Here is a 24,287-nt window from a genome sequence, read left to right as displayed (position 1 = left end):
AAGCAGCTGAGAGGGAGCTGTTTGTTTCTTCTGAGGATTTGGGTTTCAACTAACTCCTGCAGTTTCACTTCATTCTGGTTCTACAGAACAGTTGGAGGGAGAATATCTATCAGAAATAGTAGTATGAGTGCTTTCCTTGTGAGCAGCAGCAGCTCTAGATAGACTTTAACAAGAATTCTTTGCATCTGGGTTAATATACTGTACAGAAGAGATTACATGCTATTAACAGTCTGTCCAGAATCGCCAGGCACCTGCAAAGACATTTTTCTCTTTTCTTTTCTCAGTCTTCTGTCCCTTTGCAGCACAAAATGCAATTGCAGTAATAATGAGTAAAAGGAGGGTAAAAACATGCTGCCTGAAGAGGTGGTGGAGTTCCTCTGCAGATCAAATAGAAAATGTACAACATATGGTTAGGTACAGGGTTCTGTGGAGCCATTTGCAAGCAGCATTTAGATTGCTGCAAATATACTATTCATATCTCAATAACAATTCTTATGTATAATATTACAGCCAAGAATTTTATTTCTTTCTGCAAATGAAAGCAACATAAAACTATCTCAATTGGTGCTGAAAGTGGGAATACATCAGCATTAATTTATCCTGCTTAAATTCTGGGCTGTGTAAAATATTTGGGAAGTATATTCTCACTGTGAATGTCTTATAAAATTTCAATTAGGTGATAAGTAATAGATGTTATTGAATCATCGTACTGATTTTTTCCCCAGAAAAGTACATATGAAAATACTATTTTACTCTGGGTGTGGTGTAACTCTTCATTTCTTAATCTAAATATTTCACAATGTATAACTAGTTGTCATGGTTTGACACTGGCTCAGCGACAGGCACCCATGAGAGCCTCTTGCTCACCCTCCCCTGCCACAGCCGGGCAGAGGAGGGAAAAGGAAAAAAAAAAATTAACAAACGCTTCATGAGCGAGATAAGGACCGGGAGAAACACTTCAAGGGCGAAACAGGCTCAACTTAAGCTGTACAGTGAATTTATGACTAACAGAATCAGAGGAGGATAATGAGAAGTAAATTAAGCCCTTAGAACACCTTCCCCCCACCAGCCCCTTCCTCCTTCCCACCAATATCACAGGGAGACAGGGCATGGGGGCTTGGTCAGTCCATCACCAAGATTCCCTTCCGCTGCTCCGGGAGAGGAGTCTTCCCCTGTGAGGCCGTGGGTCCCTCCCACGGGAGACAGTTCTCCTGAACTTCACTCTCACGAGCCGCAGCCACACCGCCCCTGCTGCAGCGAGTCCCTCCCACGGGCACACAGCCCTCCCAAAACTGCTGCACCGTGGCTCTCTCTTTCCACGGGGTGCAGTGCTCCAAGGACAGGTTCCTCCAGCCTGGGAGCAAGGGCCCTCTCTCTCCACCGGCTCTCCCACTGGATCACAGCCTCCTCCAAGTATCCACCCTCTCCGGCATGGGCACCTCCTCCATGGGCTGCGGGTGGATCTCTGCATCCCCCGTGGATCCCCATGGGCCGTAGGGGGACAACCTGCTGCACCATGGTCTGCACCACGGCCTGCAGAGGAACCTCGGCTCCGGCACCTGGAGCACCTCCACCCCCTCCTTCTCCACTGCCCTTGGTGTCACCTTGTTGTTTTCCCTCACATGTTCTCACCTCCTCCTCTTCTCTGGCTAGAATCCAAAATCTTGTGACTTTGTTTTGATTTTCTTATTAAATATGTCATCACAGAGGCATTACCAAGCTCTCTCACAGGCCCAGTTTTGGCCAGCAGCATGTCCTTCTTCAGAGCCATCAGCCATTGGCTCTGCTGGACATGGTGGGAAGCTTCCAGCAGCTGCCTCACAGGAGCCACCTCTGTGGCCCTCCCTGCTACTAAAAACCAGGCCGTGCCAAACCAATACACTATTGTATGTGAGATTTCTTTCTGTGCTTTGTCTCCATAGACTGAGTCTGAGGTTATTTTTCATTAAGTTGGGAGTTAAGTAGGTGATAACATACTCCTCTTATTAGCTTAGAGAAGATAAAAGCATAAACCATCCAGTAGAAGATTACCATATTTTTGATTCTGTTGGCAGCTATGAAGGCATTCCGTCAGATTCCCAAAGCTGACTTTAGCAAAGAGTATTTTTGCTTTCGTATCTCTTTTCAAAAATTTAAATTACTTCTAGTAAAAAATATGTAGGCTTTAATTAATTCTTAGTATTTTAAATACAATTTGAGTGAACAGAAATGTATGATGAAATTTGGGAAGTTTCTTATCCAATTTGCGCTTTGAAGGATCAGATTAGAAATTCATTAGAAAACACCACTTTGTGACACCTGCCAGTTCTGCTGCTTCAAGCTAACTGAAAATCATTGAGAAAACTGAATGCCTGAAATCAGAAGCAGAAAAGACATCACTGCTGCTCTTGCATGCTCTTCATGTCTCCAGCAAGAGGTAGAGATAATGGCATCCTTGCTGCAGAAGAAACAGACGTTCTTTTAAAAATCTCCTTTGCACTTGCAACACATCTTGCTCAGCAGATCAAACATGAAACAGATACAAACAAGGTTCATTGGCTTTAAGTTAGAACCAACTCTTGGGATCAATTTATGGTGAGTGCCAATTGGCCAGTGGATTTTTTTTGGCAGGATCAATTGTTTGTTATTTTCAGGCAACAGAAATCTGAAAGATTTGTAAGATAAGTAGGGAGCTTTCTCCCACGTCTTTCAAAAACTGCAGGAATCCACATGCTTCGTTTGCCATTTGTTTGTAAAAATGCAACAGTTTAATAATGTTGATAAATGTTGTGGTTGATAAATGAGTCCAGTTCCTGTATCATCTGTGCCAAAAGCTTGCCTCTGTGATACGCAGACTGTATTTGCACCCTGTGTGCAAATGATTGAGAAGGAATTTGGAAAAGATGTTCACATGAAAAATCCTGTGCCACTTCCAGCATGACACATGCCAATGGGAATTTGTGGTTTTGGCGGGTGTTTGCCCCTAAACAGAGATGTCATGAAGCATTTGAAAGACAAATCTTTGTTTTCCTCCAGTCAGTAAATGTAAGAGCTCATTTTGCCCAGGTGCCAAGTGCACAGAACTGAGCAAACTGCAAACTTTTTTTTAAGTGAAAAACTGAGAAGAGGATGAACATGAAGATTTGAAAGCTGAAAAAGAGGAGTGGTATGTAGTGCCAGTGTCCCATACAAATCTTGCTTGGTTTCCTCAAGAAAAAGTGATTTAGGATGTAGTTAAACAGCAGATTCAGTTTCTTAACTCACTGTTTACACTGCAAGTCTTTTGTCAACACGTATACAAGCTTTGGTATTCCCATAGGTGTTAGCTGGTCAGCCATCTGACTGCTTAATTTCCTAGTAAAGCGTAAGATACAAGAGAGAGAGGTCAGGAAGTGGTAAAATATTCTGAAGAACTAGGATTTTATTTGATGTGTTTAGCTCTGATATTCTTTACTCAACACCTTTAATTGCTTACATTAACCCACCCAACCCTGATGAACTCCTTCAAATAGTAGCTAATTAAAACAGTACAGTATGAGGGGAACTCTTGTCATTCAGCTACATGAAGGCTCAAAAGCTTGTTTTAACATCCAAACTTTGTGTAAACTGACATAACTCTAAAGTAAACTAGGAAGATCACTCCAGCAGCAGTGTTACTGGAGCAGAGTCAACCTTCAATTAACAGAGAGCTGTCTTTCTGGCATAAAGGGCCAGTTCCATTGTTTCTGATGTTTCAAATGCATTGAACTACCAGAAAGACTCTGTAACTAGTTCGTCTGAAGAACTAGATGTGTCTGGTTTGTTTCTTTTCTTTCCTCTTTAGGCAATCATCTGCTTTTGCAGGCTAAGCAAAACAACCATACTAGTTGTTTTTGGAAGCTGGTTCAGTCCTGTTACTGCTTTAAAGTTGTGTTGTCCCTTGGGGGCCAAGTTGTCCTTAATTTTTGCATGCATGACTAGATAATTTTGCAGTCCAATAGATCCTAAGGATCATCATGTGAAAAGGATATTCTATGAACTTCACTCCCTTCCATTTTCCTTTAAAAACTCTTTTTTGTTGTTTTCTTAAAACTAACAGCTGCAGAACAAAGTCAGCAGCTTACAATGCTGTTTCTTAAAGGATGCTATTTTCCCCAACTTGTTCTTAAAAACACTATTCATAGTATACAGACAATTTCAATCTTTTTCCTTTTATCATGCAAAACTAGTGAATAACTGAAACCTTCTCATCAGCATTTGCTGCTTGCAGGGTATCTCTTACAAACATGGTTCAGTCTGTGCTCAGCCTTTTCTTTCCAGAGTTGCTTTTATTTCCATTTATATTCTAGAGGGAAGAATAAATAATCTTCCTGATTCCAGGCAAGATTTACAACTGCTGTAATGCTTTGGGCCATCATTGCCACACTGCTGCAGAAAACTACAGTGGTGGTTCTCAGCACGCCTGAGCAGAATTACTTCAGTGTTAAATGCCATCAGCTCTTCTGATTTGCTTGAAGGTTCTGTCTTGAGTTAATATGGTTATTAACTGACCCAAGGTCAAAAGTAAAGATTTACTGAGATAACAAGAAGAACTTAATCAGCCTTTTTTTTTCTTGATAGACTGTGACAGTTGGTAATAGAATTAATGAGTGGAGCTGGTGACTAAGATGCCCTTTTTCTAAATCATACATTGAAGACTTTTCTTCTATCTAACTCGAAATTACAGTTAAGGTACTCTAATGTTTTAGCTTACATGCTGTTGAATATAGAAATAATTTAGTGAAGCCTGAAAGGCCTTCTCTCTAGAATTGGCTATGTGAGGTGTTCAGTTAAAGAATAAAATAAAACACTACAGCCATGTAATGAGTTTTGTTAAAAATGGAGAGTTTACATGGTTGTTAAGCCTTTTTTATTTCTCTTGCTTCAAGTGGGGGCATGGAAAGCAATGTACACATGCTAATATGTGTACTTGAAGTCTTTATGAATACTTCCAACCATTATTTCCTTCAAATATGTGCGGCATTCGAAAATAGGGTTAATCTTTAGAGAGTACAACTTATGGTTGTTTAATTACAGGAAGGGTTTTGAGGTTTAGTTGTATAAAAGTTTTAACTGCAGGAAATTCAGAGAAGCAACTGAATTGCTCATAAACTTGACATGCTGCCAGCTCTGCTGCTCAGTCAGAGGACTTGTTTCTGAGTCTTTAAGAATTGGAAATGTCTGCTTGCCTCCTTATATTTTAGTCACTTGAATTTTATGGCTTGTCCAGTAAGAGAAATAGTCTTACAGTAAACAGAAAGGAATTGAATTAGTCTACCTGATGATTTAACTTACAACATAAAAGTAGCTTCTTAAATCACAGTTCTTCTCTCTTGAAGCCTCCTGTATGGCTTGCTTAAAAAGAACTACAAGAGTTCACATGTCTTATATTCAATTTAAGGAAAATATACAAGCGCTTTATTCAGGCTCATTTTGATTCTGTCCATTCATCAGACAATTCCATGACTATTGTCTGTCAGAGAAATCTCAGCAATAAGAAGGAAAGCACTGAGTTAAGAAACCATCATCTTTTTGTCCTGCTGTATAGAGAAAAATTCTTTCTTGTTACATTACTTATATAAAAAGGCATCTAGATGGTGTGTCAGAGGTGTTGTGGGGAAAGGAACCTGCAGAGTACGCTAAATTTTAACCTATTCTTCCCCTTGAAAAATAACTTAAGAATGCGTCAATGCAACTGCTGGTGTTACCAAACTCACCATGGGGTCAGGCTCAGCTGTTCACATGGTTGGGAATCCAAGCTGCACTTACCTAAATGGCACGTTCTCGATCCCATTGTTTTTAATGGAATTTACCAAAACAAATTTACTTGTAATCTGAGAATCCACTGAAACCTGAGGGCTGAAACAGCTAAAACAGTTGATTTCTTTCCCGTCTATCTATACAACTGAGACAGAAGTAGTTTGTATCTGCTGGTGGTAGAGAAAGCTCCGTGAAAGAGTTTTATGATCCAATGGCTTGATCATAAGCGATCCATGCTGTGGATCTAACAGAGTGACTGTTGGCACTGTCTTTGTGCTTGTGGTCATTTTAGTTGTTTGCAGTATCTGGGATCACAAAATCTGGAAATTCCTGTGTTGACTTCAATCCTCATATAAGGATTAAAAAAAGAACTTTACTGTTTAAACATGGAACAGCCTTAAATATACAGCACTAACTTGCAGTGAATACTCATTATATTTTATATATGTGTAAATAGTATAAGAGACACTCTAAAATAGCAGTCTTTAATTTATTCTCTTTGTATCCGTGAACACATCAAACTAATGGGCAGTGGAATGTGGAATTGCCTGTGCATGAAGAAAAGCATAGGGTCTCTGGCAAAGGACGTTAGAGTAATGCAAATTAACTCCTTAGGCTTTTTGTGTTTAATGAAGACTGTGTAAAGCCTGGAACTCTGTAATTCTGTGCCTAAAATCATGGCTTGTTTTTAAAGCTTCAGTATTCCAACTTGTCAGTTTGGATTCTCATCGTATTTTCTTCCTTTTGCTAATATTTTCATAACCTGCATTACATATCGTTCACTAGTTATTAGTTGTTCTTATTATTGTTGCTATTATTACAAGTTTGCTACTACTTGCTTCATTCTAAATCAAGCCACTAATAACAAGACAAGACTCTTGGTAAATACCTTGTTGCAGTGTCTACTAAGATACAGCTTGGACAATAGTCACTTAGGCCTGTACTATGACACTGCCCTGTCCATGTCCTAATGCTGTGCCAAAATACACATATGACATTTATATAGAACTTTGAGCAGAAACTGAAACACAAGAAGTTCCCTTTGAGCATCAGGAAACACATTTTTACTTTGAGGATGACTGGGCACTGCAGTGATTTGCAGTGATTGCCCAGAGGGATTGTGGAGTCCTTGTCCTTGGAGATACTGGAAAGCTATCTCTACATGTTCTTGTTCCTGGGCAATGAGCACTGGGTGGCCCTGCTTGAGCAGGACAGTTGGACCAGATGACCTTCAGAGCTCCCTCCACACAGGTCTCTTCCAACCTCAACCATCCTTCTGTGAACTTTGACTCACAGCTTCATAAAAACGCAGCCCTTGGTTATCTGGAGCACTTTGCATGAAAACAACAGGGAAAAGGGAAGCTTTTTTCCCTTACTGCTATTGCACTACCACTGCAGTCCCAGCACAATTGCTGTAGAGTAATGGGAGTAACTCCAGAAAGAACAAACTCTGAGCTGGCTGGAGAACTGCTACACTGTGCTACCTGGTCTGAGGACACTGTCAGTGTAAAGTTTAACCATTTGAGGACCAGCCTCTGAATGATACAAGTAAATGACTTAAAATAGTTGATCTGAACATGTCAGATTAAGACTATGTAGTGATTGAGGAAGACCATCTTTTTGAGGGGAAGCAGAGCAAAAAGGAGTAGTTACTTTTTTCCATTTGCTCAGTGAGTTGGTCAGGTTTGCTAGTGGTTCGTTCAAGGGAGATGGCAGAATATGGGAGATCCTGAGTCTTGGGCCCTTTTGTCTATGGACTTTTTCAATTCAAACTGATGAGAGTAATTTAATTAAGCTGTTGTTCTGGTGTTGGAGTAAAATATTAAAGTGAGTAAATGAAGTTAGAAAAAAAATTAATGGAAGAACAATTAAAGTAGGCACCCTTGGTATCCTGTTCACATTGTTATACTTGTATATTTGATAACTATCATTTAAAACTCTTGCCATTAATGCCTGAAAGAAACTTGCAAGTGCCACATAACATTGGTTGAAACAAACAGTTCCCCATTTGCTGCTGAGTTATCATTAAAAAAAATTGAATTCTCTTTATGTACACAGAGTGATTTTAGCCTTTTCTGCACCTGCCACCATGGTCTAGGAGTGTAGTTTAGAGTGAAGGCATCACTCTAAATCACTTAATGGTATTGGAATTAAAGTATACAGTCAAATTTACAAGCCTAGGAATGAATCTTCTGAAAGCACTTTATGCTTACATTGAGGATGTAATTATTGATTCCCCGTGCAGTTTATTAGGCTCCTCCACCCCACTCCCCGCTTTCACACAGATGGTGTTGCAAATCACCTCTCAATGGTCACCTGCTTGAAAGGCAAGTTTCAAATGCAAAGTGCTATTCTTTGTTTAGTCATGATAGCTTGCAAGATATAAAATGAGGCAGCTATTTAAATTTGTTGTTACAGCACCTGGGCTGGGTACACAAGATTAAATAAAAAGAAAATTAGGAAGCAGATGCTTGTGGCTTAACAGAAGAATTGAGCTAAAAGATACTCTTCGTTACTGCTGGATATGAGTAATTTTACTAAGGCAGCTGTTTCCTTAATCAGGAAAAACACCAACCTCTTAAGATGACATCCAGATGTTTTCTGTATCACTTCACAATATATTGAGTTTCCATTGTATATGCCATATTTTTAATTTCAGTCACATTCACTTACATCCAATATAGTTTCAAATACATGTATCATCTTCCTGAACTGTAGAAGACCTGACTACTAAATACATGGCATATTCTGTACTCTTGACATCCTTGCCTGGTGTTAGTCTACAAGTTGCTCCTAGGGCTGACAGTGCCTCTCACCAGCATCCAAACATACGAATATTGGACTTCCACAGGTTGGAGAGGGCTTATTTTTCTGGGGACAGAGGGGCCTTGGGGAAGAGTTTTTTAGTGCTAGTGTCTGTCCATGCTTTAGTTGTACAGGTGTATGGTGTCTCTTACAGTGCTGCCTGTTGTTCAAAGCAGGACATACCATAGTGTTATTTCATAAAGAGCAGGTTAAAATCCTGTTCCTGTTACGTGGATATTGTGTAAAAACAGAGATTTAAAACTTCCACTAGCTCTTAGGTGTGGGATCAGTCCTCCATTGTAGCTGCTGATACTTTTAATACATGCTAGCTTGCCATCTGTCCTTGCTTGAAACAAATGCTTTCTTTGACTGGAGCCCTGAAGTTCCAGGCTTTCTATTTCTGATAGGACACAATGCTGGCATCCCAAATCTTTGACACTGATTTGCTGACACTGAGCTGTTTCATAATTTATGTATTTGGGGTGGTATGGTATTTCAGAGTCTTAAGATTTGAGCACAGTTTTTGCAGGTGTGAGACTTGTTACCTGTATTTTGGGCCTCAGGAACCAGTTGCCCATGCTCAGTTAATCTGTACATGTGCAGTAAATCCAACTCGTTACTCTTTGTGCATGCTGCTTATTGCACCTCTTGAAAAATTAAAGCTGCCCTGAGTTTGGGGTGAGGAATTCTCAAAGGCTTTTGTAAGTAACAAATTCCTTTTGTTATTACAGGCAATCATTGCAGTTTGTTTACTGCATTCTTCACAACCTTTTCTTGAATTATTGCAGTAGAGATATTATTAAATGGTTGGTTCATAAGCTTTCCAGTACTAGGGGGTTGTAGCTAAGCTTCTAATTGTTCAAGTATACATAGGCTTTAAAAAAACTTATGCTTTTTTGACATTAGTAGATAAACAAGCAGTTGCTTTTTCTCCTGTGGTCTAAAAGTTCTTCATCTTAAACAGTTCTTGGAATTTGTCTGTGTAAGCAATCCTAAATACATATGAATAGCACAAAAGGAAATAACCAGATATAACAGGAAGGAAGTCTTCCTTTATGATTTTTTTTTAATTCTGCAGTTATCCAGCAATTCCTTCCTTCATTTTAAAGTTTTAAAGTGCAAGTCAGATATGGAAAAGTTACTTTACATAAATATTTCTTTGGTTTATGCCTTGCACTTTCTGACAGTTTGTACCATTTATTACTGGCCTTCCTAAAACAAGATTTTCAAAACAGTATATCTATTTAGAGATTCTTTAGTTAAAAAATAACTGAAGTAATTACATACTTTAGCTACTGCTGATAACTTGAGGGGGTTTGTGCTTTTTTGCTGTGTGCATTTGAATGAAATCTGGAAATCTTTCACTAATCCAGTTATTTCCATTCGATTAAGTTCTCTACAATCTTTTCTGCAGAGGGGATACTCTTCATGCTACTATGTGACTTCTTTGGTACAGTAGTCAGCTAGAAAAGAAAATTAATTTTCTTGCCATCAGTGAAACCATAACAAAAAAAATCTGATTGAATAAAAGAAGGGGTTTTATTTTTTTTTTTTTTTTTTAATCTAAGCTAATTTATGCAAGAAGCAGTTTTTTTTTAAAGTGAACTTTCTTCTGCAAGCTGGTGACCAGCATACTGGAGTATTCTGGAAAGGGCAGTACAAATCTAAAAGCCTACTCATGTTTGTTACTTCCTGAAGCCGTGAAAAAGACACGTACTGTTCTAGCAGTTTGCAGGTGAGCTGTTGCTCACAGATAGCACAAGCTGCCTGAATCTCTCCAGTAAGTCATTTGCATATTTCTACAGTCACTGTTTTCGAATGCTGGAAATTTATGTACACCTTCCTGAATTGCCATATTTTCTTGGTTTCCAAGAGCTTTCACAAGGTTTAGGTGCTCTGATGCCTGCTCTGATGCTGCCACAGATGTGTCAAATAGAAGCTTTAGATTCCTGTACCGAAGGTCTCATTATAAATACTACCCCATGGTTCTTTCAGCCTTAGATTGGGATAGGAAGCCCTGCTTTACCACAGGATCCATATTTTCCAGGCTGTCTCCTCTGAAAACCATTTGTCTTTTAACACTTTCCAGCCCAGCACTGTATGATGGCAGATGCTGGGAAGGATTGTGGGAATGGCTGCTTATTGTCTTTATTTTTAAATGAGAGTTTGTCCTGCTTTATTCAGCTGTGATGCTGTTCATATGTGTGAAGGAGGGATCTGTATGAAAACTAGTGCTACTCTGAGAATTTTAATGAGAGGGAAACCTCAGAAATCATTCCCCAAATTGTTTGAGTGTAAGGATGTGCCTGAGGGTGGACTTGGCTTAGCCTGTACAGGAAATGGGGGTAGCCTTAGGGTGTGAAGTGCACTACATTGCCTCTGTAGTGAAACTTCTCACATCCAGCCAAGCTCCAGGGCTCCAGCTTGGTGCAATCCCACAAGAGCCAGGTCTATGCCGCTCAGCCATCAGCAACCCTTTGGTCTTGGGGACTGAGGGGAGGCTTATCAGCTTTGAGCAAAGTTGCGTAGATGGGCAAAGGTGCTTTGGGTTTGACGTTACGCTTGCAAACTGGAAAGCCTTCCCAAAACTCAGAATGGTGAAGCGTGTGATGCTGACTGCTGTCGGTGTGTGCCATTGGGTTGATCAGCTCTGACTGATCTTTGACTGCTACAGGTGTAGCCTCAAGTGGAGCAACTTGTTTTGAATGCACTGTCCCCCTCTTCTGTATCCTGGTAGGAAGACTTGAGATTGGGTGCAGTCCTGTGCTTGAGAAGGGCTTGTGTTGGTGTAGCATTTCACATGCTCAAGTCCAGCAGGACCAGGGCTGGCCCAGAGCTAGGGAGTTGGTCTTGAACACAGTCTGTTTCCTGGGGGAAATGCTCAAAACACACTCTTGACACTTCTGGCTCTAGATGTACAAAAATACTTCTATAGCTGTGAAGGTCCTCACTGAAGACCATTTGGCTTCTTTTCTTGGCACTGATGATCAGACTGATGTGACTCATTACAGTGCTTGTTTCCAGAAATGTTATTAATTGTCTCCTCACCTTTTAGCACAGAATATTCATAACTGACTTGAACTCAGCTGGGAGTGAGGACTGAATAAAATGAAACTCACAGCCACCTGCTAGTGTCAAGATGACAGTAACTGTAAAAGCACTACTTGCTGATGGATTAATGCCAGCATCTGGGCAATTTATCCAGGTGTCATAAACACTGAAAATGTGTTATAGGAGATGGTTTCAAATAATATGGCACTTTGGTGTGGTATCACTTGGTATTGCAGATAGTGGCAGAATTCAGCTTACTCTATTTCAAGTATTTTGTTACCTCAGGTGGAGTGCCACAATTTTTGTAGCATTTTTAGTTTTCATTGTAAAAATAAAACAAATGTAAATATAGCAAAAATCCTGGATTGTCTTTCAGTAAAGAAGGTATTGGAAGTTGTTCTGAGAGAGTTCTTTTTTATTAGCAGATCATTTTGAACCCAAATCAACATTTGTTATGCTGAGAGGATTTCTATTCAGTGGTCTGAAGAGCAGGAAAGTGGCCTGTCCCTGTTCATTTTTCTGCTCTCGTTTTCTGCTTTTGCACTGAAATATTCATTCCTTACCCTACTGGGAAAGGCAGTCAGGTACAGGAAAAAAAGCAATAAATCTTACTTAGTGACTTGTCAGTTTTTATCCGTAAATATAAAAACAAAAATGAGAAATGCTTAATTTGATAGAATTAGAAATGTTGAGAAAATGTCTTTGTTAATTGAAAAAAAGATTAAAATATAGTATTGCTTCCTTTGGTGTTAAATTTTAACTTCTGGTTTCCTTCATATGGAGGACTTCTTAAGACAGAATTCTGGCTGTTCTTTAATTTATGATGCTGTACCATGTTATGCTTTTTTTAAAATTAGACCTCCCTCATACGCAATTCTAAGATTTTTGTTTCCTGTGCTTTCTTTTTTTCCTGATTAGCAGTAGCAATTAAAACTACAATGAGGTAATCTGACATTTTCAAAGGGATTTGTAATTCCAGCCAGAGGAAACATTTTTGTTTATCCAGAGGAGATAACATTCTTGCACTATAATGAAAGCCAGTGCTCACCAGATGACAAGTCTGGTCTTTGCCTTGCGGTTGCATCCTTGCAGGCAGATCCTTGTTTCTCTGTGGGAACACTCTTTTCCCTAATAAGATTTGTTAATGGACAGAAGAATCTGCAAGATTTGATTGATTGTGGCATTGGGTGTTCTAACATGAGCATCACAGTTCTGGATGTATGACCTCTTCGTTCGTTCACTTGTTCTCTCTTTTGAAGACCAAAAATACTTACGTGTATTTAAGAAATATTTAAGGCTATCTGATGAGAGAGAAAATAATGTCTTGTTCCCTGGCTTGGTATGTGTGTTGCCTATGGAATGAACAGGCAGCAATAGGAAAGACGAGTGTGTGCAGCAGTGAGGTGGTTTTCTTGTTTACGTACCAGTGCTTACTCAAAATGTTGTTCAAAGAATTGCTGGCTTGGAGTAATGGTTGGTGGTTTGACATGACTTTTGTGTTTGTAAGGCACTCAAGATTGGTAACTCAAAGGACAATGAAAGGGCTGCTTCATTAGCCCTGAGCTTATTTTAACAACTCACAGCCTACTAATATAAACAGAGATTAAAATAGAAAGTGTAGTAACTCCGTCTTCTATATAATCTATTGTATGATTATAGTAAGTACCTAATTTGCTTTAGTGGTAATTTTGAGTAGGACTGCAGTGCGTGAAGGAATCTCTACTTTCAGGGAGGAGTCCATCTTACACGGGACCGTCACACAGTGAGAATCAGTATTATATTTTTAAAAAATGTTAGTAACGCCTTAGAGTTTAAAAAGAGAATTATCTCGCATCCTGACTACTAGCAAAAATGCTTGAGAAAACATTCCATATCCTGCCCAACTTTATATATTTACATACTGATAATGTGTTTCTGACTGGTTTAAGTTTTCATTTTCTTTCCTGAACCACAGTGCTTCACATAGAATAATTTTCTTTGTTGTAGTATGGTGTTTAGCTGAGTTAAATATCAGTCCAATTTTTAGTGGCTTTATTGCTCTTTAAAGGTAGTCATGGTACTTTGCTGTGAATCCTCAGTTTAAAAGACAGGATTGATGACACAGAGTGTGGCTTACTCTGTGCACCACCTGGTAAAAGGACTACCAATATGCCAGGTAAAATTACTCCACAGTCCCCCTTCTTTAAAAAGTATGCTGTCTAGGTATCATAGAGCATTGGAGAAAGTGATGGGGGCCTTGGGAGTGGTTTGTAGACTTTTAGATTTGTAGATAAATATTTAACTAAGCGTGGGTTGAAGGGTGGGTGCAGGTATGGGATGGTGACAGCTTCTGCCAGGTCTGATCCAGTTGGAGTACTTCAAGTAATCTTTCATTACTGCTGGATGAGCATTCATGAGAAAAAGCCAGGAAAGGTCCTTGAAGCTCTAAGGATAACCACTGGGATAGGAAATTTTGCAGTAGATATTTTCCTTTATTATATATAATGTCTCTCATTTTTGTGCTCTGTCATTTCTGCCTTTACTTTGTGCTTCTCAGTAATGGCTGTCATAATTTGTGCTTACCAAACAATCACTTTACTGGGTGATAGCGGGGAAGGATCAGGGCTTGCCAAAAGCTGAAATTCATGTTAGAAGTAGAGATAATAAGTAGAAGTTCCTATTGTTTATTTACTTTCATTGCCCCCCAAAAAATCTTACCCAGCACAGTAATTATTTCTTGTCCAATACTATAAGTTTCTGCAAAAGAAAAATACAGTGAACATTGTGGATGATGTGCAATAATTGCGGCACCTGCTTTTTCTGTTATCTTTTTTTTTTTTTAACTGGTAAAGTTGCAAATTGAGAAATAAAGTGGTTCCTTGATTTTTCTTCACCCTTTTACCCTTGCTGATGGAGTATAATTTTACTGCATGAGGCTACAATTTATTGTGCTCAGTCTTTCAGTGTTGTTGTATTCTTGTCATTCTTGTCTCTGCTGTTCTCCTTCATAGATAGTGATTTAGCAGTCAGTTGTTCAGCCATGTTAAATTAGACCTAGAGATAACATTAGGCAACGTCCATAGTTGATTTTTATTTTTAACTTTGGAAGAGGAAGGAAAATCTCTAGCATGTATTAGTAATAACCTGTTGAAATTCTCATGTAAACAAGTGCATCTTCACCTCAGCACTTGTTTAGAAATTGTACAATGGTTTAAAAATATTTTTTTAATTCTTTTTTCCTAATTGCCTACTATGAAAATTATTTACTGCATTGACAGAGGTGCATTTTGGACAATGAAGAAGTTAGACTGCCTGGCTTCACTGTATATTCTAATGTTGGTGTTTAGGGCACTATTTTTGTCAGGACTGAATTACATTTTCCTTCTACATCCATATGTGGAACAATACTTCCTTACTGTTTTATATCTCATGTGTTTATTTTTTGATAGCCATTGTTTGTGACATTTCCATAACATAGACAGTTTTTATTTTGAAAGAATTTGGTTTGTTTATTTATGAAATAAATACAGTAGAATTTTAAAAATATGTTAGAGTTGGTAGAAATATTTGAAAGTAAAGCATTATTGCTCTACATCAAATTAAGATGCTAAAGTGTCACATTTTTTTCCAGAAGCAATTATTGTAAAAGATCTCATTCTGAGCTTACATGTAATCTTTTTAATGATGAAGGATTAATACAGCCTGCAAGGTACAACAGGTTCTGAGCCTTGCTGCCTCTGCTGTGGTTAAGTGTGCGTGCGTGTGCGTGTGTGTGTGTTCTGAAGTGGAGATCTCTTCTTGTCCTTACATAAACATCTAAAAAGAATACATATGGCACCTTTAACAACATTCCATAAGTTATCTATCTAGCCCTTTTACATTTAGCTAAAGGTAAGGGTTTATGCTGTGCAGCAGATGCTTCTACAGAAACTCTGGGTCCTGGTGTGCCCATCGCTTAGGAGGATGATTGTAGCTGCTCTCCTGTCAGTACTTCAGTGTCTCACGGCAGAGAAGCTGATGAGTTGATCACACCATATGCTGTGAAAGGCTGAGGGAGGCCTCTCTTGTGCTAAAAGAGCAAAGGATATGTTTGGCTTCAGCAGACCAAGATGAAAAAGGTGGCTTTGAAATGAGAGCTTGTGCGCTCCGGGTGGGTTACTGTCCCTTGCTTCTCCCAAGGCAATCGGCTAAGAGGTGATTATGTGCTGCACCAACTGTTTCTGGTTGTTCACCAAGGCTTTAACCCTTGGGAAGACTGAATTATGTGCTGGATAAAGATCAGAAATCCATAGCTAATTCTCATCAGAATCCACATAATTGGTAAACTTGGAAGTCATAAATATCATGGATTATGAAGGGATTTCCAAGCAAATTGTTTCCCCTGCTGCTTTGCTTCAAGTTTCTCCCAGCACTGTGATGCAATCCACTCAAGAAAGTGTTCTGACTCCAGACATAATTTGGCTTGAAATTACTTAACCTCCCTCAAAATATCTTTTACTGTAATTTTAAATCTTGGACTATTGCCACAGAAGTCTTGAGATCTGTATCATATGGCGAGACCGTGGGATGGGATAGTCTGGAGCTTCTTTATGGTAACATGATTGTTCCAGAGTTTTATATTCACTCCTGCTCACATATTTTTCAATAATAAAAACCTTCCTTCGATATGGCTTTTAGAAAGTAGTAATTTTACAAACTATATTTTATTTTTGTGGAAAGAAATTTCTTCATTACCTTGTTTTGCCCAGCAAATGTCTTTATATATTCACATAAACATATAGGCATGGCTGCACCACAAGATGCATCAGATGTACAAACTGATTTCTAATATAAATAAATATAAGTCCATCATAAATATGTCTGAGGAGAAAAAATGCGTTGAAAGGAACCATTATTAGAAAGAGAGAACAATGAAGGTGACTTTGCTATTTTGACTACTACACCTGGGATAATCCCTTTCAGTGTTGCACAAGATCCCAGTGTAATTCCAAGCAAATAGGCCTTGAACATCCACATATTGAAATCACTAAATAGGTTTCTATATTTAAGTTGGAACAATATTGCTACTAATTAAAAACTCTCTTAAATAGAGCACTCAGTGCACAAACAGTAAAGTTACTGTAACCTGAGCTAAGTTGGCAGTTGAAGGAAAGCAAAAGCCTCTTTGTTCCAGCTTTTTAACTATTTACCTGGACATAAAAGTTCCTCTTGTTAAATTGTCCGTCATTCTTGTGGGCGTATGGTAAGCATTTGGGGTCTTTCTGCTTCATGTTTTTGAAGTGAAAGCTGAAACTCTTTAGATGCTGCATATCAGTTAAGTCTCAGTTGTCCGCAGGGGTATATTCCAATTTTTTGATTAATGGTGGCACTGACACTCTCTGGATATAAGCCAGCTGAGTCCATAAAGACTGTAGCGCTACAAAATGTGTGGGGTTTATTTTTTCGGTGCTGTGTGGGGGTGTTTTTGTCACAGACTGCCCGTGCAGCAGATTGGCAGTACAGCAGGTGCGTGGCGATGCAGCCCAGCCTCCCACAGCATGCTGAACCCCTGTTAATAAACCTCAGAGAGAGCAAAGGTGGCCTTCCTGCGCCTGCATCCCCACGCTCCAGGAGGACGTGGTGCTAGGGGCAGGGATCTGCCGGCCAGCCAGGCAGGATGCAGCAGCATCCTTGGCTCATGGCCCCTTCCCTGAGCACAGGGCACCTGGCAGGGGCAGCCAGGAGTGTGTAACCTGCTCGGCAGTATCGGGTCTGGCTGTACTGGTGGCTCTGGTTTGATGGTGGTCATGCCAGGAGCAGGTCGTCTGGGCATTGTCACTGTGTGATCCTGCTGTGTGAGTTCTCTCCTTACCAGGTGCAATGAAACAGGCTGTGCTGCTTCGTCCCTTTGATGTCACTCTAAAGGAGCAGGGATGCTTCATTGTGCTTAGATGGATTGTACCATATGCTCAATAATGATATTAGCTAAAGTAATTGGAGCAACAATGCATTTTCCAATACTTGGTTTCTTCTTAACTTTCAGGTTTTCCGAAAAAAGGCAGTGGAGCTTGGAGAGAAATTGCTACCAGCTTTCAACACTCCCACTGGGATACCTTGGGCATTGCTTAATATCAAGAGGTAAAACAGCTGCTTTTTGGTGACTAGAACACATAAAAGTTATGTTGAATCTATCTTTGCCACGCAACTATTACAATTGCTGCACAGTTTTTGCCTTTCTCGTTCTACATTTTAAATTAGGAATTTTAAGTGGATATATGTTGCACACAGAAGAATGCATACAGAAATATATTTATTCATCTCAGAACAGGCTGTGGTTTTGTCAGTTAGTATGTTGCTCATCACTCTTCCTGAAGTCCTTTTAGTGTTGTTTTAGGTAGACTAAGAGCAGTAGGACATGTGCTACTCTGAAAGTTTTCTAGCCACTTTGTACTCTTATTTTAACCTGTTCACAAATGTGGTATCAGCATGTCCTTCATGTCAAGAAACAAGAGAATTGCCTGCTACCAGAGACTCACTGTTTTGTACCCTGTCCCAAGTGGTTTTGCTTTGGGCAGTCGTGGTTTGAAGGCTGCTCTGTGTTTGCTGTAGGAGATGCTTGATTTCCTGAAGTCACTCTTGCCTCCACTATCTGGCTCCAGACATGTCAGCAATTCCTTGGTCCAACTCAGGACTGCTACCTATGTTATGGTGCTGGTAAAGAAAATGGTTTCTTTGCACTGCTCGGCAAAGAATGTCGAAAATGACACCTGTGGGGGTGTATTTGTGTATTTGTAAGGACACATCAGCTTTCTTCGTACTGATAATAAGCCCCAGTGTCACTCATCACAAGAAAGTGAATCAAAAAGAATTTCACACGTGCATGTGTTGGTGATGTGTTTTTTTGAGTGACTGCCTCCTTGACAGTCAGCATCTTCCACTGTTCCCTGCTTGCTCTGTATTTATGAGTGCACCTTTTCCCCACAGTAGGATGGACATTGACGTTTTGCTTGATTGGCTGTGTTTGCTTCAGGCTTCAGAGTAAACTGCTCAGGGCCAATCCTACAGAAATCCCTGGCATGTCACTTCAGACGGGCTTATCTTCCACCTTCCTTTCAAACAGCAGTGAGGGAGAAAGCCAGAAAAAGCACATCTGTGTGCATGAGGAGGAGGGAGTTAGTGACTCCTCAACTTGTTCATCATTGAAGGGGCTGATTAACTGCTGCCTGGTGATGATCCTTGGACTTTGGCTGGTCACTTACGTGCATTTTAATAATTTCTTCACAACAGGCTTCAGTCAGTTCTGCACAAGTTCAGTAGAACAGCAGCTTTAGGTGTGTTACTTGGTTTTAAGCAGTTAGAGAAACTTCTGAATACAAAACCCTAACATGTTTGTAATTGCAACACAAGAATACCTTGCTCTACATAGTATATTTAAGCATGCTTAAGGTATTCAGGCTAAAAATGTGTCTTTTATATAGCCCATATCTAAATCCCTCCTTAACTGTCCTCTTTGCATATAGTTCAAATTAGGTGATAGATCTTTATGGTTTGTTCCTACCTTCTCTCAACAACTGCTGTGGGCCACCACAGATGTCAGCTGCAAACAATGCAAAAGGGATTCTTTTCCTACCTGGCACAAAAGTGAAAGAGGATCTCTGCCGAGATAATTCCCTTTGCTGTGGCAGAAAAAATGACATTAAATGCTGGGTTCTTGGTTATTCATTCTGAATCCTTGCACATCTGCCTAGCTTTGACCTTCAGTAGATGACTCTTCCATAATACTGTGAGTAAACAAATACGCTGTCATCCAGGCTTAGGAAATGCTAAGCCTCTGAAGCCTGCATACATTGTGTATCTAATATGCCTCATTTCTCATTAGTATTTTATTTGATTTTATTTTGATTTATGCTTCAAACTGGAAAACACAATAGATTATGGGTGTCAGTGGTTATTTTTAAATTACTATTTCTGGATTAAGAGATGAGCTGGGTATTTGTTTAACTTTGCAAATGTTCTTCACAAAATAGTTGGTTTTTTCTGCTTGTCCTGTATCATCACAGCAGACTTGCTCTCTCCTTGCATGCCTCTGTGTATAAACATACAGATGTGCTTTTGTCTCCTCACATACCAAAGACATCCACCTGAAGTATTATTCTTTTTGTCTTTTCCATTGTTTTAGTTCATCCTGCTTCTTTCCTTACTACTTAGTGATCATGGGACAGTTACTGTCTTGTTTGTGGAACTCTTATTATCAAATATGATAAAAAGTTCATTGTACTATTCTTCAGCTAAAAATACTTGCCAATTCATGAGTATGTTTGCTTGTAGAACTTCCTTTGGCCTCTAAAGTACAATTTAAGTAATTAGATCAGTGGTTTGTAGTGCAATTTCCTTTCCTTTCTTTCTAAAGTTTCAGTTGCACTTCCATATTTCTGATGTTGCCCTGTATTTTCTGTTCATCTTCAGCATCTGTTTTTCACTTCTGCTTGTGCTGCAGAATTTGAAATTCCTTTTATGGCTCACTTGCTTATTTAAGTAAATAGCATGGTATAGCACTTGTGGACTTTTCTGGCTGAAAACAGGGGTGCAAAGAGGGGGTGCAGAGGAAGAAGTGTATAAAGGAGAGGTGGGTTGACATACAGGTTTGAGTTTTATTTTTGGGGATAAGAAGCACAAACCGGCAAAGCCACTTTCATTTCTCTGTTTGCTTACTTAATTGAGTTTTATTTTTGGGGATAAGAAGCACAAACTGGCAAAGCCACTTTCATTTCTCTATTTGCTTACTTATTTATTTTCCTCCCTCACACAAATCCTTTGTTTAGATATTTCCTCTTCAGTACTTCTAAAACGCCAGCTATAACAGTTTCTTAAAATACTTCTAGTTCATGATCCTTTTCTTCTTCTTCCTAGTAAGCTGTGACAATCTGGCTTCTCCATGCTAAAGCTGTCATTTCTCTTTCTCTCTATAAACTCTAAGTAGTTTATGTGACTGATCAATCAGATTGCTTCTGTATTTCTGTAATTTACCTCTCAGATCTATAAAAAGAAAAAAATATGAAATTATAACTTGCTTAGTGAGTTAAGTAATCTTAACAAATACCCAGACTTGCATCAAGTTTGCAGTATCAAGTAATTTTTTTAATATATCTATTTATTTTTACCCCTGTAACTATTAAAGGGGAAGCTGTATGGAGCTTGTATTTATGGGATGATGCCCAGCTGTCAAATACAGAGAAGGACCCAGATTGTTGTTATTCTGTTGAATCAATCAGGAATAAACATCTGAGTATAAAATTCTGTGCTTTTTTTTTTTCTTTCAGATGGAAATTTTGTTTTTATGTCACTTTTTTCCCCCTTTCAAAGCAGACCGGTATCTGGTTTTTAGTCACGATTTCCAATATGAACACATTACTACTTGCCAATAAGCAACCCAGGAGCATTCTTACATGAAAGAATATATTTTCCATGAAATGTTTTCTCTCTACACATTGACCAGTTGCGTAGTTTTAAGGTTATTTATTGTGCCTCATGTGCTGTGATATAGCAATACTGTTAGGCATTAAGGTGCCTGCCTTTTTATGAAGAATCAATGTAGCATATAAACTTTAAGTGCATCTGAAACTTTGAAAAATAGTTATGCCTTGCCTTAATGAAAAAGTTTCAACTGGAGTAAATAATATTTTTATTTCTGGAAACATAACAAACTGGAAATGGGGGGTTTTTTTATGTCCAGCCTGTTCATAAGTGTTGTTGTGGCTAAGGGTGATACTGAGCCTGTTTCTCTGGCTCACTGACAAACCTAAATTATGTAAAAGCATTTATGGCTTTAGGGACCATGGAAAGTGTTGTATAGAAGGAAAAGCTGTGAGGTGTAGCTGGAGTGGGTCAGGGCAGGGAAGCCTAACAGAAGTTAAAAAAGAGGAGTTTGAAATACATGTGATTAATTTGTATTGAAATCAAACCACAGGGAGTGGTAAGATTTACTTGACATAAATGTAGAATGTTTACTGTGTCTGATGTCAGCTCAGGTTTCTTTGCCTTTTACACTTTAATATTGATTGTACATTAAGAGTGGATCTGAGTTGTATTCAATATAACATACTTTATGAAGTGAGATAGCAGGGGCCTTGCTAAATTGTTTGCACAATGTAGTTACTCATTCGTAAGTAACCAAGTATGGAAGTGGCAGAGCTGCAATATTTATGCCGTTGGGATGTTGTCAGCATGGTTTTAAAGCAAGGTCCTCCTTTGACTTTTAAAATTACTATTATTTTTTAAATTGCTACATTTTATACAGCATAGTTAAGTTATGCCACAGGTCTTTCCAGGTCTCAAAGTGTTCAGTTTGAACAAGAGTTTCTGGGAGCTGCTGAGCCCTTGCAGCCACTATGTGTATTTAGAGCGAGAAGATACACCCATAGCACAGCTTCAAAAACAGTTTTTTACCTCACTTGGAAAAAATTTAAAAAGCAATAAAAAATTCACCCATAGTTTTTTTTTATTTTTAACAACTTTTTACCACCAGCTAAGATACCTGTTCTGTAACAGTAGTGCTAAATAGGATGGTTCTCCCCACCATTGCAGCTTGCCCAGCAGAACCTGGCTGCTTCGGAGAGGGGTTTTATGCTAAAATGCTACAGTGATTGGAAGGATGACTCACACACAGGTGGTGTTCCCTTATGGGATACTCATTCTGGTATTTCAGACTACTGGTGGCAGTGTTCAAGGTTGCAGGCATTTAAAGGAGCTTCTCTCTCAGCACTTTCCACCTACATGGAAATGTGGCCAATAAACCAATCACTTTGGAGGTATGAAATGTTGGTCTGTAAACAACAGAACTTGCTTGAAAATACTTCAAAGTTTCAAAATAATTTCCAATTTCAAAACATGTTTGAGTTCCTATGGTCTTCAAAATGTCTTTAGTGTGTGGTACCTCACTGGAAAAACTCCAGTACTCTTAAAGAAAGAATTCAGCAGATAATAGAATTGGTTCTATTTGTGCTCTGTGACATCTTCCAAAAAACATCATAATCAATGCACTTACGAGTACATACCTTTAAATTTTGTAAAGGAATCTTAATGCATTCAGAAAGCTTGAAAATACAATGAAGAAGGGATCCAGACATGTAAATTCAGTAAACCTTTTTGACAGTTTGATTCTCCGTCTTACACTGTAAGAAATGCCTGAAATGTGATTGTTTGACTGATGCATTATTTTGCAATATTTGTTGCAAGTTGTTTGTATGATACTATATTTTTTTACAGAATTAGCAGTTCATGCTTTTACTTGTCCAAGTGATACAAGAAGCACTTTCTTGCAGAGATTTAACCAGGATGGATAATTTAATTTTTCTGGTTTGCACTATTAATTCTAGTGTATAAATTAAATTTTAGATGTTTTTTAAAAAAGACTGCAGAGTTAAATAAAGCTTATTCTTCAAATTTGACTGTATTTGGCAAAAATAAACCTATTTTTAAAGGGAGTTTAGAGAGAAAAAACTTACACTGTCTGCACAGTTTGTTATTGTAGGATCATACAGAAGCTGTGTTTAGATGAAATCTTTAATTATATCCTTTCTGTCTAATTTTGGCATAATTTTAGAGGAAGAAATCAAAATTACCTAAGAAAAAAAGCTAAAAGAAGCAGACATCCTTTATAACGGCTTTGCATGTGTGGTTTTGGCAAATGGCTCCACTGATGTAATAAAGTGGTAATAATAACAAAAAAGGATTTGGATATTGAATTAAACACTGAGATTTCCCCTGTAGCAAAACAGACCAGTGGAAAGCAGACTTTTGCCTTCAGGCATTTGGGTCACAGTGTGGATTTGTATTAGCACTGGATGCAATGAGGTAATCCTAGCTGAACTTTACCTCTCTAAAAATTATTTGGTTTGTGTTAAACATATGTTTTGGCTAAAATGATCTGCTGTCTGGACATACTGATCTCTTTCCATGGACTAATGAAGACCTTGCACAATTATTTGAAAGCACTAACATCTTGAGATGAAGAAATTAATTCCATCCTAATTTATAAGTAACTAGTGACAAGGATGATTTCAGCAAAGGGTACATTTTTTCAGCACAGCCATTTCAGTTCATTGCATGATTCATAAACAAGTTTACATTTCTTGAGTCAGTATTGAATGCAAAGCAACCAGGAAAAATAGTTATGCATGTAAAATAACAGAAGATTAGAAATTTCCATGTTTTAGGACATGTTAGAACACCACAGGAAACAAACTCCTTGCCATGTCTTTACCTCATCTGAAATTCCTTGCTGTGTCATCACCTCACCTGAAATGAGTAGCTAGTTCTGCATTGTATGACTAGTGCTTTATGTTCAATATTCAGTATATTTGACCTGTGGTGATGTCTGATTTACCATTAAGCAATGTAAAAAAATCTCATTTATAATAATATCACAAAAATTTCATGAGATAGTTCAAGGAATGTGGCTCTTTGTCGAGAAAGAAAAAGAACCAAGAAAAATATTATTTTGGTGATAGTCCATAATGATAGGCTGTATTACTCAAATAGCAGCTTCAATTCAATATTGTAATGCAGAATTTGTGTGGGAGGCTGCCCTCTGGCAATAACACAGGAAGAATTTGGGACCTATTATTATTACTGAAAAATATCCTTCTCAGTTTAAGTGCTTTCTTTATAGCCAAAAGAAAGATTCTAGTCCCAGATTCTAAGTTTAAACACTCTTT

The 24,287-nt window shown here is 38.7% G+C and overlaps 1 protein-coding gene across 1 annotated transcript in view; it reads left to right on the top strand.

Moving 5' to 3' along the window:
* Nucleotides 1-24,287, top strand: part of MAN1A1 (mannosidase alpha class 1A member 1) — a 105,709-nt gene that overhangs the window by 27,277 nt on the left and 54,145 nt on the right. The window contains exon 4 of the mRNA XM_017739648.1: nt 17,615-17,709. Coding sequence (XP_017595137.1) covers nt 17,615-17,709 — 95 coding nt within the window. The remainder of the gene's footprint in view (nt 1-17,614; nt 17,710-24,287) is intronic.

This window comes from Corvus brachyrhynchos, unplaced genomic scaffold, assembly GCF_000691975.1.
Source record: "Corvus brachyrhynchos isolate BGI_N302 unplaced genomic scaffold, ASM69197v1 scaffold14, whole genome shotgun sequence".
Classification (NCBI taxonomy): Eukaryota; Metazoa; Chordata; class Aves; order Passeriformes; family Corvidae; genus Corvus; species Corvus brachyrhynchos.
This window is presented reverse-complemented; position numbering and strand designations above follow the sequence as displayed.